Source organism: Mesocricetus auratus, unplaced genomic scaffold (genome assembly GCF_017639785.1).
Source record: "Mesocricetus auratus isolate SY011 unplaced genomic scaffold, BCM_Maur_2.0 Super-Scaffold_100691, whole genome shotgun sequence".
Taxonomy (NCBI): domain Eukaryota; kingdom Metazoa; phylum Chordata; class Mammalia; order Rodentia; family Cricetidae; genus Mesocricetus; species Mesocricetus auratus.
This window is the reverse complement of record NW_024429267.1, coordinates 51,279,265-51,295,600: the sequence shown is the minus strand read 5'-3', so window position 1 is coordinate 51,295,600 and position 16,336 is coordinate 51,279,265. Positions and strand designations below refer to the sequence as shown.

The window sequence follows — 16,336 nt, the reverse complement described above, 5'->3', positions numbered from 1 at the left end:
GTTTGGCATGGAAAAGGAGGGAGAGATTTTTGTCTTAATCTCGCAAAGAACATGGTTTTCCTGGCCCCACTGACGCAGAGCAGCACACTCAGGTACCACAGCACACATGTGGAGGCCAAAGGACAGCCCAGGTGTCAGTATGCAGTCTGGGCTGCCCTGGAACCCAGAGAATTCACTGTCCCATACCTTCTAAGTGCTCAGATGAAGAGCGTGCCAGTCAATTTGTGAATTTTCATGAAGGGGCATATATAGGAATTTTGGTTTCTGTCCCTATAACCTTTCTGTAAATAATTTCAAAAGTGTAAAGATTGTTAAGATGCTGTCTTCATCATTGCTCACGTACAAATTTCTCCAGCATAGTCCCTCCTAAGATGCAATGCATTTCAGTCCGACAAGTAACACGATTTACAAAGAGCCACCAGCATCCTTACTGATTTTATCTATGCAACATCTTCTAAAACCTTAGGTCAGTGGTGTTGCTACTCAAAGTATGATCTGTAAACCTGAAACCCCAGTTGTTCAGGGCAGGCTTGGTGGCGAATGCCTGTGACTCCCAGCAGCGGCGAGACTGGAGGACTGCAGTAAATTTAAAGTCAAGACTATAAAGTGAGTTCAAGGCTAGCCTGGGCTACAGCAAGAGACCCAGTTGGAGAAAAAAACAACAACCCCCAACCCGCATGTGCTGAATCAGAAACTAGGAGCGCGTGGTCCATACATCCTTCAAGTGATTATAAACTTTCTTTCCTTTCAGAGATGGGGTCCCATGTACCGCAGGCTGGCCTAGAATTCGCTTAGGTCCTCCGTCTCCACCTCTCAGATTCGTGGGCTGAGCTCCTCCCCAGATCACGCCCATGTGGGTCCCCGGGCGGGGAGATCTGCCGGACGGGGCGGGCCACGGCCGGCGTCCCCGCCTCCCCTCCCGGGCCTGCCGCGTCGCTCGTCCTCCGCTCCGGGCTCGGGTGTGCGGGCCGCGCGCGATGGGGTCCCGCAGCCCTGCGGCCGCGTGGCTGATGCTGCTGTGTGCCGGGTGCGCGCTGCCACCGGGGCTCGCGCAGTACGAGCGCTACAGCTTCCGCAGCTTCCCGCGGGACGAGCTGATGCCGCTCGAGTCGGCCTACCGCCACGCGCTCGACCAGTACGGCGGCGAGCACTGGGCCGAGAGCGTGGGCTACCTGGAGGTGAGCCTGCGGCTGCACCGTCTGCTGCGCGACAGCGAGGCCTTCTGCCACCGCAACTGCAGCGCCGCCCCGCCCGCGCCCGCCGGCCCCGCCAGCCACGCCGAGCTGCGCCTCTTCGGCGGCGTGCTGCGCCGCGCGCAGTGTCTCAAGCGCTGCAAGCAGGGCCTGCCCGCCTTCCGCCAGTCGCAGCCCAGCCGCGCGGTGCTGGCCGACTTTCAGCAGCGCGAGCCCTACAAGTTCCTGCAGTTCGCGTACTTTAAGGTAAGTGCGCTCGCCCCACCCCCGAGCCCCGCCCCGCGAAGCTCCGCCCACAGAGCCCCACCCTATCGGGCTCAGGCCCCCGCCCCTGAGCCCCGCCCATCCGAGCCCCTTCCGGCTGAATTAGAACCGACCACCCCTCCTTAAGTTCCGCCTAGCTGACCCCGCTGCCAATCCACTCCCGCCCCACCCCAGCCCCGCCCAGCAGGCCTCCAGTCCCGATGAGCCCCGCCCCTCGCCTGAGCCCCGCCCACACAAGCCCCGCCCATTACATCTGTTCCTCCCCACAGTCACCCTGATCAGGGTCCCACTGGGTCCCCATCTTGTCCCAAGACCCACCTCAGCTGAGCCCCGCCCAGTTGAGCCCAGTTCCCGGAACCACATTCACCTCCAAAGGTCTCCATCTCTGCAGTGGAGTCCAGAGCCACAGAGCCTTGCCTCAGGGCTGCCCCAGCCCCACCCCACCAAGCCCCCCTCCATGCCACCCCCAGACTCCACCCTATCCCTGTGAGCCTCCCCCCACCGAGCTCCACCCTGCCCACTGAGTCCCACCCTTGTGAGCACCCGCCAGCAACAGCTATATTGGGCCTCCCCTAGGCCACCGCTCTAGGTCTAGACCCACTATGCCCAAGGATCCGATCTGCCCTTTCCTAAAACCTGGGGCATCATTCCTGTATCGTATGAATCTTTCTCTTTCTTCCTTCCTTTCTCTCTCTCTCTCTCTCTCTCTCTCTCTCTCTCTCTCTCTCTCTCTCTCTCTCTCTCTCTCGCGCGCGCGCGCGCATATGTGTGTGTGTGTGTGTGTGTGTGTGTGTGTGTGTGTGTGTGTGTACCATGCCACATGTGTGAATGCCTTTGGAGGCCAGAAGAGGGCAGTGGATACTCTGGAGCTGGATTTAGAGGAGGTTGTGAGCCACTCAATGTAACCTGAGTGAGGGGGGGTGGAGGAGGGCAGGGAGAGCACGGGACCGACATTGGGTCCTCTGGGAGAGCAGGAAGTGCCCTTATCCACTGAGACATGGCTCCAGTCCCCTTCACCCAGGTTCTACCAGTCAGCTCCGCTAAAGCTCTCAAATCCTGCCCTGTAGGTGGAATTTTACGTTGGGGCGCCCGCTCTCCACACAGAGACTTATAATTAATTGTAAATGCTTAGTCAATAGCTTAGGCTTGATACGCCTTAAATTAACCCGATTTCTTTAACCCATATTTCTTTTTTTTTAATTTTTTTAATTTAAATTAGAAACAAGCCTGCTTTATATGTCAATCCCAGCTCCCTCTTCCTCCCCTCCTCCCCCGCCCCCCACCGACTCCTACCCCATCCCCCCTCCACTCCCCAGGGAGGGTGAGGCCCTCCATGGGGGATCCCCAAAGTCTGTCATATCATCCGGGGCAGGGCCTAGGCCCTCCCCCATGTGTCCAGGCTGAGAGCGCATCCCTCCATGTGGAATGGGCTCCCAAAATCCATTCGTACACCAGTTTAGCCCATATTTCTTATCTATGCTTTGCCACGTGGTGGTACCTTTTTGCAGTAGGGCATTTTCATCTTGTTTCTCTCTGTGTCTCCTCTCAATTCTGCCCCCCCCTTCTCCGTCTCCACAAGTCCCGCCTAACCTCTTTCTGCCTCACTATTGGCCAATTAGCTCTTTGTTAAACCAATGAGAGCAAGCAGCACATATTCACAGTGTACAAAAAGATTGTTCCACAGCACTGCCCTTCTTCCCTCATCTTGAACATGAAAATTCTTTTTCTCCTTTTTGAGGCGTGGCCTCATGTAACCTGGGCAGTCTCAGACTTGCTACGCTGCTGAGGCTGAGGGTGAACTCTTCCTCCTCCTGCCTGCATGCGTCCTGCACGCTCTACCCCTCCCCGCTCCTGTGAAAATTGTTACAGCCTGTTCTAAGGCGGCAAAGATGCCCCAGGATGCCCCAGAAAGAGTACCTGGAATTGGAAAGAGGGCTTCGTACTGTGGCCTGCTCTTTGGAGCAGGCTCCTCTCTGCTCGGAGAAACGTGTGCCCTGAGATTCTCCAGGCTCTTCCCTGTTCTCTCTCGGTCAGTTAGAATTTAACACACAGTTCGTTGCCTCCTCTGTACGGCTGCTTAAATTTTGCCTCTGATTGCTTGCTAAAAATAGCCGGAGATTGCAGTTCCCTCCCTCTATGTCCTTCTTGGGAGGTCTGAAATCCCAGTTGCTGGACAGAAAGGCCGCAGCTAGTTTGGACCTTCACAGGGCTGGGCAGAGAGAGAGCTCTCAAAACCCGGTTTCTGCTTTTCTCTGGTTAAGAAGGACTTTTTCCCTTTTGCTCTTACTTTGCGTGTGTGTTTATGCGTGGGGGCACTGGTGGCACACACTCTGCATGTGTGAAGGTCAGAGGACAGCTTGTTGGGAGCCTGCTTTCTCCCAGCATGTCAGCTCCAGGCTTCAGAGTTAGCCATCCAGCTTGGTGGCAAGCACCTTTACCCATCTGCTGGCCCTTGTACGCCTCTTCCTAAATGTGTTTCCTAGATCGAGTCTCACGCCATTGGCTGCACTCGGAGCCCTCCTTTCTCACTAGCTGCCAGCCGAGGCCTCCCCACAAGTCCGATCAGCCACAGGCCACCTACTGTCATTCTCTAGGTGTCAGCCTGTGTGGTGATGTATTGCTTACGGTTTGCTAAAGCTTGCCGGAAGGATCAGAATGCAAAGCCAGCCACACTAGTCAACCACAGAAGGTGGGCAGTGGTGGCACATACATCTAATCCCAGGATTCAGGAGACAGAGGCAGATGGATCTCTGTGAGTTCAAGGCCACTCAGGGCTACATAGAGTGGATCAGGCTAAAAGAGTAACAGAGCTCACACCTTTAATCCCAGCACTAGAGAGATATGTGAGGAAAAATCAAAGAGACTTCTACAAATGCCACAGAGACCATCTTCCTGGGGCCTAGATGGTGGGGACAATGGGGGAGTAAATGAGGAAGGGCATAATGAAGACATCGCACTGTCAACCTCTGGGGACAAAGGTTCGTCAGAATGGCTGGCGCAGGTCTTGATAGGCCTTGAAAAGTCATTGACCTCTTAACCGGAAGTGTTATTTAGGTATAGAAGGAACGGAAGGGCTCCCCGAAGAGGCTGGTGCTGTAGCTCAGCTGGCAGAGTACTTGCCTGGCATGCAGCAGTCCTGGGTTTGAGCCCCATCAACAAATAAAGCTGGGTGTATCCATGGATGCCTGTGATTCCCAGCACTTGGGGGGTAAAGGCAGAAGTTCAAGGCCATCCTCAGCCTTGAGGCCAGCCTGATCGCAGCAAGACTGGGTTGAGAGGAAGAAAGGAAGGAGAGGGACGGAGAGGGTGAGGCTGAAAGAAAGGGCAGTTCCTGAAACGAAGCTCTCAGTTCTAAACTCAAGGCTCAGCGTGTGTCTGAGCTGTTACCCCTCACCGTGCACGCAGGCCAATGACCTCCCGAAGGCCATCGCTGCGGCTCACACCTATCTGCTGAAGCATCCCGACGATGAGATGATGAAGAGAAACATGGCTTATTACAAGAGCTTGCCTGGAGCTGAGGACCACATTAAAGACCTGGAAACCAAGTCGTATGAGGTACGCTCTGGCTTCACCCCCGTGGGTGCAACAGGGTGTGTTGAAGAAACATGTCTCTGGGAACAGCTAGCATCTTTTTTTATTTTTAATCATGTTTTAATTAGAGAGAGAGAGAGGTGTGTGTATGTCTATCTGGTGTGTGTGTGTGAGAGAGAGGGAGAGGGAGAGGGAGAGGGAGAGAGAGAGGGAGAGGGAGAGAGAGAGAGAGAGAGAGAGAGAGAGAGAGAGGGAGAGGGAGAGGGAGAGGGAGAGGGAGAGGGAGAGAGAGAGAGCGCTTGTGTAGAGGTCAGAGGACAATGTGTATTTCCCTTCTGTGACCATGCTGGTCTGGGGATTGAACTCAGGTCCTCAGGCTTGGTGCCTTTATCCACTGAGCCATCTTTCTGGTCCAGATGCTGACATCTAAAGATGTTTTCATTGATATTGCTGAATTGTAACAGTAGGAAACCTGCTGAGCACAACATTTCCATGAAGGAAAAACAGCAAATTGGGCATGGTGGCTTTTGCCTGGAATTCCAGCATTTGGGAGGCTGAGGCATTGATGGTTGCTGCGAGTTCAAAGCCAGGCTGGGCTACGTGCACCACCGTTGGTTGGTGAACTTTGATTCATTCAGTGATTTGTGACAACTTCGTTTGTCACATGACAGCTACACAGAGCACGGTGAGGCGTTTCTTTATCACCCAGCCTGACAAGTTCCCTTTTCTATTCATGCCGTTACCCAGCCCTGACTCCAGGGAGCCAGTGATCTGATTTCTTCTCCTTTCCCTTGGTCTGAATTTGACTTTCAAACACTTGCTATATCTCTTTTTTTTTTTTTGGTTTTTTTTGAGACAAAATTGGACTCTGTCCTGGAACTCACTCGGTAGACCAGGCTGGTCTTGAACCAACGCCCGGCCACTTGCTATATCTTGAGTTGAACTAAAGAAAAAATATAGTCATTTGGGCCGGGGGTACAGCTCAGTTGATAGAGCACTTGCCTAAATGCACAAGGCCCTGATCTTAGTCCCCAGTGTTGTATAAAACGGGGTGTGGGGGTGCACACCTGTGATTCCAGAAGTTCGAGGTTGGGCTGGCAAAATGGGTAAGGGCTTTTGCTGCCAAGCCAAGGGATCTCCCCGAGTTTGATCCCCAGGACTCAGCGTGGTAGGAGAGAACCGCCTCCGTAAGCCCACACTAAGTAGACTGTAAAACCAAATCTTTTAAGAGGGATCAGGGTTGTCCTCAGCTACTCAAGGAGTTTGAAGTCAGCTTGGGTTACACTAGATTCTGTTTTTTTAAAGAATGTACCTCTCGTGAACAATGTAGGCAAATCCTCACACACGTGCGCGGTGCTTGGTTTGCAGCGAGTCAAGGGTCATCCAGGACGGAGGGAGCATGACTCAGTCAGGGTCATGGTTCTTTTGGGGGGCTGGGGGATGGACAAGCCAGGGAGCGTCACTGCATCTCCGTGCTTTCCAGAACCTGTTTGTCCGGGCGGTGCGGGCCTACAACGGGGAGAACTGGAGGACCTCCATCACAGACATGGAACTGGCGCTCCCTGACTTCTTCAGAGCCTTTTATGAGTGCCTGGCTTCCTGCGAGGGCTCCAGGGAGATCAAGGACTTCAAGGACTTCTACCTGTCCATAGCAGGTCGGTGGTGGGTGGGGGCGTCTGAGGAACCCTTTTCTCTCTTTTTCAAGGTGTGATTTTTTTATTTGTTACCCTTAAAGACTCTTTCTGACTGGGCTCAGACTCAGAGAAGAAGCTCTCAGGAGGACAGCCTCCGCCTCCTGGCGATCTGCTCCTGGCGCTTTTCTTTGGCTTCCTTTATTCCGTTGACCAAAAGCTTAGCGTGTTCTGCAGCCTCCTCTTGTTTTCTTAGCATGTTTGTTTCCTCAGAGCAGTGCGTCCGTGTTTGTGTTGCACACACGTGGACTAACAAGACGCTGAATCTTGGCCGCTTTGGTCCTGGGCTTCTGACCTTCTTTGAGGGCTCTCTGACAAAGAATGGCGGACATCATCTTCTTTAGAGAGATCAAAAAGCTTTCAGATTCTGCTAACTCTTTTAGGTCCCAACTGACTGATGTCAGCCCAGGAATATCCTTCTCGGGCTGAAGAGATGGCTCAGCTGTTAAAGGCGAGGCTCACAACCGAACATACGGGAATCGCCTTCTCTCCTTTTTATTTTTCACAATAACTAAGTTAAGAACACTCAGAATGGCGTCTGCAATGCATCCGTTAACAGGCCTGGGCTTCCTCTCTAAGTTCTCCGTGGTCTATAACAAGAATGTCCCCTGCTCAACAGCAGGCACACTCTGCCTTGGCCAAAACACTTTTTCTTCCTGGGAAAACCTTGTCTGTCGTTCCCAGCGCTGATTCAGGCCACGGGTAACCTTCCCGTCTCTCCCGAGCGTCAGCAGCTACTTCTGTGGCCGTGCGTGTCCCATAGAGCGCACGAAGCTTGTGTCGTCGTCCACTTGAGTGAATTCCTAACAGCCAGTGCCAGGGAAGGAGACGCTCAGCTTCATCCTGACACAGTCTGGGAGACACCACGAAAAAGAGCAAGGAGCACTTTTATAAGATAGGAGAGACATTTGCTTTTTCTTTTCTTTTTTATTTTAGGACAACTTAATAAGATAAAATTCTGGTTTATTGTTGGGCATTGTTTCACACATATATCAAACAGGCCAATAAAATAAAATAAAATAGCAACTACTTATAGTACAGCTAGGTACATACAAAAAAAAAGTTACTGGAATGCTCAGGATAAGATTTTTTTGTTGTTTTGTTTTTTGTTTTTTTACACAGTTGTTTTACACAGTTACACACCAGTCGTTTTTAATGATCACAGGCTTCAGAGCATTCTCTGTCCTATTTCTGACCTTACTTGTGGTGTGACCATGTTCATTATAATCTCAAAGGAAAGCTGGGCTTTGGTGGCGCACGCCTTTAATTCCAGCATTCGTGAGGCAGAGGCAGGTGGATCTCTGTGAGTTCGAGACCAGCCTGGTCTACAAGAGCGAGTTCCAGGACAGCCTCCAAAGCCACAGAGAAACCCTGTCTTGAAACACGCCCCACCCCAAAACGAATTTATGTAATTTTGGGCTGGGGAGTGTAGTCCAGTTGATGGACTTACCTAGCTAGCATGCACGAAAGTCCCGGGTTCAATTCCCAGCTGTGTATTATCTGGTCATGGTGGTGCACACCTGTTAGCCCAGCCAGGAGATCAGCTACACAGGGGTTTGAAGCCAGCTCTGGCTACATGAGACACTGTCTCAGTTGTTTTTCTACCAAGCTGACAATTTGCTGTTGCTGACTTCGTGGTGCTGAGGGTGAGATGCGGGGCCTCATGTATGTCAGGTCAGTCCGCTGCCATTGAGCTAAACTCCAGACTCCGGTTTAAACTGTTTGAAGAGTGGCTCTGCTTGCTGCAGAGGAGGCATAGCGTCTCGACAGTGCTCGATCGCTCTTCATATTAATTTATAGTAACATTCTTTGGCCATTAAGACATTTTAAATTATACTTTTATTTACTTATTAGTGTGTGTGTGTGTGTGTGTGTGTGTGGTGTCCAGTGCTGTGGCACATACGATCAGATGACAACTCGTGGATTTTTTTTTTAAGATTTATTTATTTATTATGTACACAGTTTTCTATCTGCATGTATCTCTGCAGGCCAGAAGAGGGCGCCAGATCTCATTACGGATGGTTGTGAGCCACCATGTGGTTGCTGGGAATTGAACTCAGGACCTCTGGAAGAGTAGCCAGTGCTCTTAACCTTTGAGCCATCTCTCCAGCCCCTGGGCTCCTAAGATTTAACTTATGTTTACAGTCTTGGTGGCTGGCTCTTTACCCACTCAGCCATCTTCTTTATTCACAGACCCTCTTTGGCCATTTTTTATTTGTTTGTTTGTTTTTTTGTTTCTCGAGATAGGGTTTCTCTTACTGTTTTGGAGGCTGTCCTGGCACTCGCTTTGTAGACCAGGCTGGCCTCAAACTCACAGAGATCCACCTGCCTCTGCCTCCCGAATGCTGGGATTAAAGGCGTGCGCCACCAATGCCTGGTTATTTGGCCATTTTTATGGTAGGTGTTTGTCATTTTCCTGCTGATCGTAAGACACTTTGAATACTAAAGATGGAAGTCCCTTGATTTATCCATTATTTTGTTTTCCTGTATATGGGTACCTTGCCTGCGTGTTTGTCTATGTACCATATGTGTGCCTGGTGCCTGTGGAGGTCAGAAAGAGGGTGACGTGGTCCCCTGAAACTGGAGTTACAGGCGGTCTTGCATCACATGTGGGTGCTGGGATCTGAACCTGGGTCCCCTGGAAGAGCAGCCAGTGCTCTCCCTTAGCTCCAAGTTCTGTGTTTTAAATGTTGTATTCTGTTTTTCCTTCACCTGGGGTGTGTGGAAGGCAGAACTGGATTGAAGGTGGTAACAGGGCCAGGCTGAATGAGTGGTAGAGCACACGCCTAGAGTGCGTGAGGCCATGGGTTTCATCCCAAGAGAGAGAGAGAGAGAGAGAAAGGGAGGGAGGGAGGGAAGGAGGGAGGGAGAGAGAGAGAGGAGGGGGAGGAGAGAGGCTGAGACTGTTCTGAGAATTTATGTCTTTTTTTCAGATCATTATATAGAAGTTCTGGAATGCAAGATTCAGTGTGAGGAGAACCTCACCCCAGTCATAGGAGGCTATCCCGTGGAGAAATTCGTGGCTACCATGTACCACTATTTGCAGTTTGCTTATTATAAGTGTAAGTAACCCTGTGCAGGACCTTGAGTGAGGTCCCAAGACTTTCCTGTCAGCTACGGTGGCTGAGAAGGCCCATCAAAGCCACATTCATGCTGTCCACAAAGAGGCCTTGTGGCCCCTTGGTTAGAGCAGAGACCCTGAGCTTGACTCCAGGTTTTTCCTCCTGTTCCCTGGGACAGCTTTGCTTTCCAGGGATGTAGGTAAATAGTGCAAGCAAAAATGAACATTTATTGAACGTAGTTGTAAATTACATTTGAAACCTTTACCTGCCACACAGACTGTGTGTGTGGGAAGAGCCTCGGAGTTCAGGTTTTAAAGCTGTCGTTATAGAAAACAGCCACCAGGTGGCACAATTGAGTCACCTACAGTTGAGTCCATGCCCAGCCAACTAGAGTTTTGTTGCATAATAGAGGTGTCTGCCGTGAAGGTTGGAAGTGGCTGTGGAAGGTGCCTGAATAAATACCCAGGGGCTTGTGTCTCATTTCTTCTTTGCCTGACTCCCCTCCCTCCCAAGACAAATGCCACTCTGCAGAGTCCCCATGTTGTTGCTGATGTAGGGGTGCAGTTCTAGGCAGGGGGCTGGGGCAGGTTCGGAAGCCGTGTACCCAGGAGATGGCAGGACAAGGTAACTTCCAATCCTGAGGGCCTACCGTGGTTTATCTTGCTGGTTTCTGGAGTTTGGAGTCTTTATGTTATGTTATTTATTTATTTAGAAACTGAGTCTCACGTAGCCCAGGCGGGCCTCAAACTCACAGTATAGCCAAGGATGACCTTGAATCTCGAGTGCCAGGAATGTGCCATTATGTGTGGTTCATGGAGAGCTGGGCATGGAACCCAGGGCTTTGTGGCAAGCCTTCTACCATCTGAGCTACGCCCCCAGCCTTCTTTATGTCCTCCAAGTTTGGTTTGGTTAGAGGAGGGTCCGCCTCCTCTGGGTATCACTGTCCTAGCCTGATGGAACCCAGGAGCTGCAGCCTGCAGGGAAGCTGTAGTTGACCAGCCTCTGTCTTACTCAGTCCCTGTCTTCCTCAGTCCCGGTGTGGCCCAGGCCCTGAGGCCGGCTCTGATTGTCTGACGGCAGCTGAGCCGGCACAGCCTGAGGGTGGTTCGAGGCCTCTACCCCCCATTTCCCCCAAACCCTCCACCCCACCCCCACCCCTGTAGCCTGTGTGCTGCCCACCTTCTGAGGTCAAGGGTTTCCTAGAGGAGGGGCTGGAGGAAAAGCCTTGGGCATGGTCTTTCCTGGAGGCAGGTCAAGCTTCCACCTTGCAGGGGGTAGCCCTGGTGCTGCAGGGTGAGGCTTGCTTTCCAGGGGTGCTCAGCCTTTCTCTCTGTTCCAGTGAATGATCTGAAGAACGCAGTCCCCTGTGCCGTCAGCTACCTGCTGTTCGACAAGAACGACAAGGTCATGCAGCAGAATCTGGTCTACTATCAGTACCACAGGGACAACTGGGGCCTCTCGGATGAGCATTTCCAGCCCAGGCCCGTGAGTGTCCCACACTGGGTGCCTCTCGTTCCTTCCTGCCTTCAGGAGGCTTCTGAAATGAAAGGACACTCTCTGTTTCTGGTTGCTGTTGAACCAGACCCTGACTCTGTAGCCCTGGCTGACCCAGAAGTCACTGTGTAGACTGGGCTGGCCTCTGCCTCCTGAATGCTGTGATCTGAGGCATGTGCCATCACACCCTGCTTAATTCTTTTCTTATATTTTTATGTATGTATCATGTGTATGCATGTGAGCCTGGACACACAGCAGCATGCATGTGGGGGGGTCAGAGGACAACTTAAGGGAATCAGCTGTCTCCTCCTGCACTGTGGGCCCGGCTCTCACAGGGGAAATCTGGAGGTCTGACTGGTCTCTCTTTGTCTGAGCAGGAAGCAGTTCAGTTCTTTAACGTGACTTCGCTGCAGAAGGAGTTGTACAGCTTTGCCCAGGAACACCTAATGGATGACGATGAGGTAAGCTTCCATGCTTTGCGCACGTCTGCCTGACAGAAGGCATGACTCATGTCTCTGCTGAGTCCTCCCCCAAATAAGAAACAGAAGGGGCCCTCGAGGAAATAGTTGCTGTAGGGGGTTTAATGAAAGCCAGTGCTCTGGTGTGGAAAAGACCAGCTTTCTAGGAAGCCCAGGATGGACCACTGCTGCTTGTGTGGAAGTGTGTCTGTGTGTGTGTGTGTGTGTGTGTGTGTGTGTGTGGTATCTGTATCTGTGTGTGTATGTGTGTCTGTGTCTCTGTGTATGTGTGTGTGTCTGTGTGTGTGTGTGCACGTGAGTGTACGTGCATGCATGTGTGTATGTGTGTCTGTTTCTGTGTATGTGTCTGTGTGTGTGTGTCTATGTGTCTGTGTGTGTGTGCACGTGAGTGTGCGTACATGCATGTGTGTATGTGTGTCTGTGTCTCTGTGTATATGTCTGTGTCTGTGTCTGTGTGTCTCTGTCTGTGTGTGGTATCAGTTCCCTCCCTCCACCTTTGAGTGGGTTTCAGGGGTTGAACTCAGGTCCCCAGACTTGTAGGGCAATTGCTTTACCCACTGAGCCATCTTGCTGGCCCCTTGTTTTCTGAAGCAGAGTCTCTCGCAGAACATGGAGTGACTGGGACGCATGCTCCCGATCCTCCTTCCTCTGTCTTCCTCCGCATTGTGGAGGTGACAGTCATGTGTCACAGCACCAGTGTGGAGGTCAGGGGACAGCTGGAGGGAGTTGGTTCCCTCCTTCCATCGTGCGGGTGCCAGGGATTGCTCTCCCGCCTCTGGCTCCACAGCACTTTTACCCCTGAGCTACCGCATAGGTCCCCAACCCCATCATTGTGTTTCGAGACAGTGTCTCTTGTAGCACAGGCTGGCCTCCAGCTTGCAGTGTAGCTGAGGATGGTCCTGAAGTCCTGATCCTCCTGTGGTGACCTCCCAAGCGCTGGCCTTGCAGATAGATATATGCACACATGCCAGGCCCTCACTCTACTGTATGGTAGATATTTCCTGACTGTCCCTCCTTGATGAGTCCTGACTTTGAGCGGAGGGACAGCCTGTGGATACCCCTAATTATTTATTTAGAGAGGCCTGGAACTAGAAAATGCTTTGTAAGAAAGCTGGGAACCTGCTGGGTTTGGAGCCAGAAGAGATCTGGGGGCTTGTTCTGCCCTGGCCCTTCTCATCCTGGGGGAACCTGGAGGCTGGGACGTTCTGAGAGATGCTGGGCCAGGCCCAGAGACTCTAAGCTGCACCCCCGCCCCCACCCCCGTCCCCTGTCCCACCTGCCACTCCTCCTACCACTCCAGCTCTGGAGGAAGCCAGGGCCGGGGGAGTTTCACCATGCCGCTTCACATGGCCACCGCCATAAGGAGAAAGTGCCAGCCTTTTGTGAAGCAGGAGTGACCATAAGTGCCAGTTGGGTCTGAAGTCTATGCAACTGAGGGAGTGGGGGCTGGGGATGCGGCTCATCCGTGTGGCCTTTGCCTGCAAGGCACAAAGCCCTGGGTCCAGTCCCCAGGGCTGCTGAAGAAATAAGTGATGCACAGGCCTGCGCCTTAGGTCTCGTTGGAGAGCCCCAGGGATGCTCTCAGAGAGAGTTTGGCTGTGGTGGTTTGGAAAGTTGTAGGTTGCTGGTCAAAGCAGAGAGTTCCGGAAGCATGGGTTCCTGAGGCAGAGCTGGAAGGATGCCCAGAACAGTCACCCACGTGGAGCATTTGAGGGTGGTGGCTAGACCACCTACGTGTCACGGGTCATCTGTGGGATGGCAGGTCACTTGACGCTGGGGGTTAGAAGACAGAGGAATCAGGTCATCTGGGCTCTGAGCCAGCGGGGGACTTGCTTCGCTCAGAGCAGACAGCCAGTGGTGGCCTCTTGATGCCTTTCGTGCCACGCGGCCCGTCTGACTGATGTCTGCCGTCTCTTCCAGGGAGAGGTTGTGGAATACGTGGATGACCTGTTGGAGCTGGAAGAGGCTGGCTAGCCTGCAGCCGCTAAAGAGACTTCTCTCCCGTGTTCCTTTTTCCTCGGGTGCCCAGGTTGTTGATACCTCAAAGTCTTCCCTTTTTAAGGGAAAGGGAAGCCGCCGTCTCTCTTACTGTGGGGAACCAGGCCCAGCCTGTGCTCACGCTTGTCTACCGCCTTCTCTGGGTTCACACCCGTCTTCACGGTCCCCGGCCATTCCCTCTTGTTCACACGCCTTCCCCCCATCCCATCTGTCCTCCCCATGGTCACATCTGTCTTCTACGTGACCCCACCTGACTCCTCCGTGTTCAGAAAGACAGCCTTCTGTGGTCTGTTTTTTCAATCCCTGAAAAAAAAAAAAACAACAGTATTATTTTTAAAGTAAGAAAAACACTAAAAGACGATAACTATATTTGAAGAAGTTTTTGGTCTCTAGACTCTTGTCTCCTTCACGTCTCTTTTTGAAGATGAAGGGCGGCGGAAGATAAAGGCTAAGCCACTTGGGGCCTCCTGATGGTCTTCACTTGGTTTGAAGTAGCTACGGAGAAAGAAATTGGACGTGCAGAACGCCCGGAGGAGGCCTAGGCCCAGTTCCTTTGAGTCTTCAGACTACAATGGGCTACAGTGCCCAGTTACCAGTCTCCGAGTTAGACATGGATGCAGGCCAGGGCCAGGCTCTAGTTCTGTTTATCCTTGTAAGGGTTGTTGAGTTCCTGTCCTGCATTAGGCATTTAACCAACAGCAGAGGTCCGGTGCAGAGTACCCGAAGGGAAAGGGAAGCCTGCTTGTGCTAGTTCCTGGTCTGGCAGCTGTGGCAGCACACCTCACTTGCACAAAACAGCTTAAGGGAGGGTTTGTCCTGTCTTGCAGTTGGAGGGTGAACTCCATCATGGCGCCCGGCACTTGAGATCATCATGTGGTCAGGTTGCATCTGCAGGCAGTGAATGCTGGTGCTTAGCTCATGTCTTCCCTGGCTGTCCTGGAACTCTGTAGACCAGGCTGGCCTTGAACTCAGATCCGCCTGCCTCTGCCTCGTGGGTGCTGGGATGAAAGGCGTGTGCCCCGACATTGCCCGCCCCACCTCCTCCTCCTTATTGTGTCTGGGATCCAGCCCCAGGAATGGTGCTGCCCACAGTTAGGGTGACTCTTCCCACCTCAGGTGACATAATCTAGGAACTCCTTAACAGACATGCCCAGAAACTCTTCTCGAGTGCGATTCTGGACCCCGTCAGGTTGACATTCGATGTTAACCGCTATGCTGCTCTCACAGTTTAGAATTTGCAGGGAGAGGGACATTCATGGGTTTGTAGGCGCCGGTGCGTCCTAGGTAAGGATGCTGACTGGAGGAAAGTGAAGCAGGGAGCGCAGGCGTCGGGATGAGGGGGAAGTGGGACCAGGCTGACTGAGGAGACGCTGAAGCCCAGGCTCTGGGGCATCAAGGTCTCACTCAGGTGTAGCAATCTGGATCCAAGGAGAAACAGTGGCCTGGAAGGATTGGGAATCGACCGGGAGGCCCACAGAGAGGCATGGGCTGGGAGCAAAGGAGGGAAGGCTAGGCAGGGCCAGGACTATGGTAGAGTATTATTTTAAGGTGTGTTACCTTTGTCTGTTGCATTTGTTTAACTCTGTGAAGCTGTGTTACTTTGCCCGTCTAAAACACTTGATGGTCCTAATAAAGAGCTGAACGGCCAATAGCAAGGCCGGAGAAAGATAGGCGGGGCTGGCAGGCAGAGAGGAGAAACAGGAGAAACAAGGACGAGGGGGACATCAGGGGCCAACCACCCAGCCACCCAGCCAGTCACGGAGTAAGTGCGAAAGTAAGATATACAGTAGCAGGAAAAGGAAAAAGCCCAGAGGCAAAAGGTAGTCGGGATAATTTAAGAAAAGCTGACAAGAAAGAAGCCAAGGTAAGGCCGGGCTTTCATAACTAAGAATAAAGCTCCGTGGGTGAGTTATTTGGGAGCTGGGTGATGTGCCCCCCCCCAAAAAAAGTAAAAGTAAAACGTCACATTGCAAGGGATAAAGGAAGGAAGCCTAGGCAGGCGTGCGGGCTGGATGGGCCAGGGACGAAGGAGGGAAGCCTAGGCGGGCGAGCGGGCTGGAGACAGATGGCCAGGGTCCTGATAGGGCAAGGCCTTTGGCTCGTGTCCCCAAGGGTGGAAACAGTGCAGGTTTGCACGAGGAGTCGCAGACTTCACAGTGGTCACTCACTGCCCTGCTGTGGGGGCGGGGTGCTAGGAGTGGGCAGCAGCAGGCTCTGTACCACAGTGACGGCTGTGCCAGGGAGGAGCCGGATCCTGGATGGAATTTGAGCACAAGCTGTGGGAGTTGATAATAGGGCATGCGTGGAATGTAAGAGCTCAAGAGGGCTTAAAGATGGCGTCCAAGTTTGGGCCTGAACGTTGAGAAGGATGAAACTCTCATTGGCCAACCTGACAGGATTTAGAGTCACCTAGGAGACAGGCCTCTAGGCACGCCTGTGTGGAAGGTTCTGTGGGTAAACTGAGGTAGAAAGACCCATCCTAACTGTGCATGGGCCCCTCCTGTGCTGAGGCCAGGGACTGAAGAAAGGGAGAGGGTGAGCTGGGTACCAGTGCTCCTCTCTGCTTCCTGAGCTAATTGGATAGGACCAGCTGCCACCTCCCAATCCTGTTTCCCGCAGTGGAA

The 16,336-nt window shown here is 52.6% G+C and overlaps 1 protein-coding gene across 1 annotated transcript; it reads left to right on the top strand.

Moving 5' to 3' along the window:
• The first annotated feature begins 895 nt into the window (after positions 1 to 895).
• Positions 896 to 14,090, top strand: LOC101834640 (cartilage associated protein). The gene is made up of 7 exons (XM_005075099.4): positions 896 to 1,439; positions 4,863 to 5,012; positions 6,472 to 6,643; positions 9,613 to 9,741; positions 11,081 to 11,226; positions 11,613 to 11,696; positions 13,635 to 14,090. The coding sequence occupies exons 1-7, from the start codon at positions 978 to 980 to the stop codon at positions 13,686 to 13,688; spliced, it is 1,197 nt and encodes a 398-aa protein (XP_005075156.3). The 5' UTR covers positions 896 to 977; the 3' UTR covers positions 13,689 to 14,090.
• Positions 14,091 to 16,336: the final 2,246 nt, after the last annotated feature.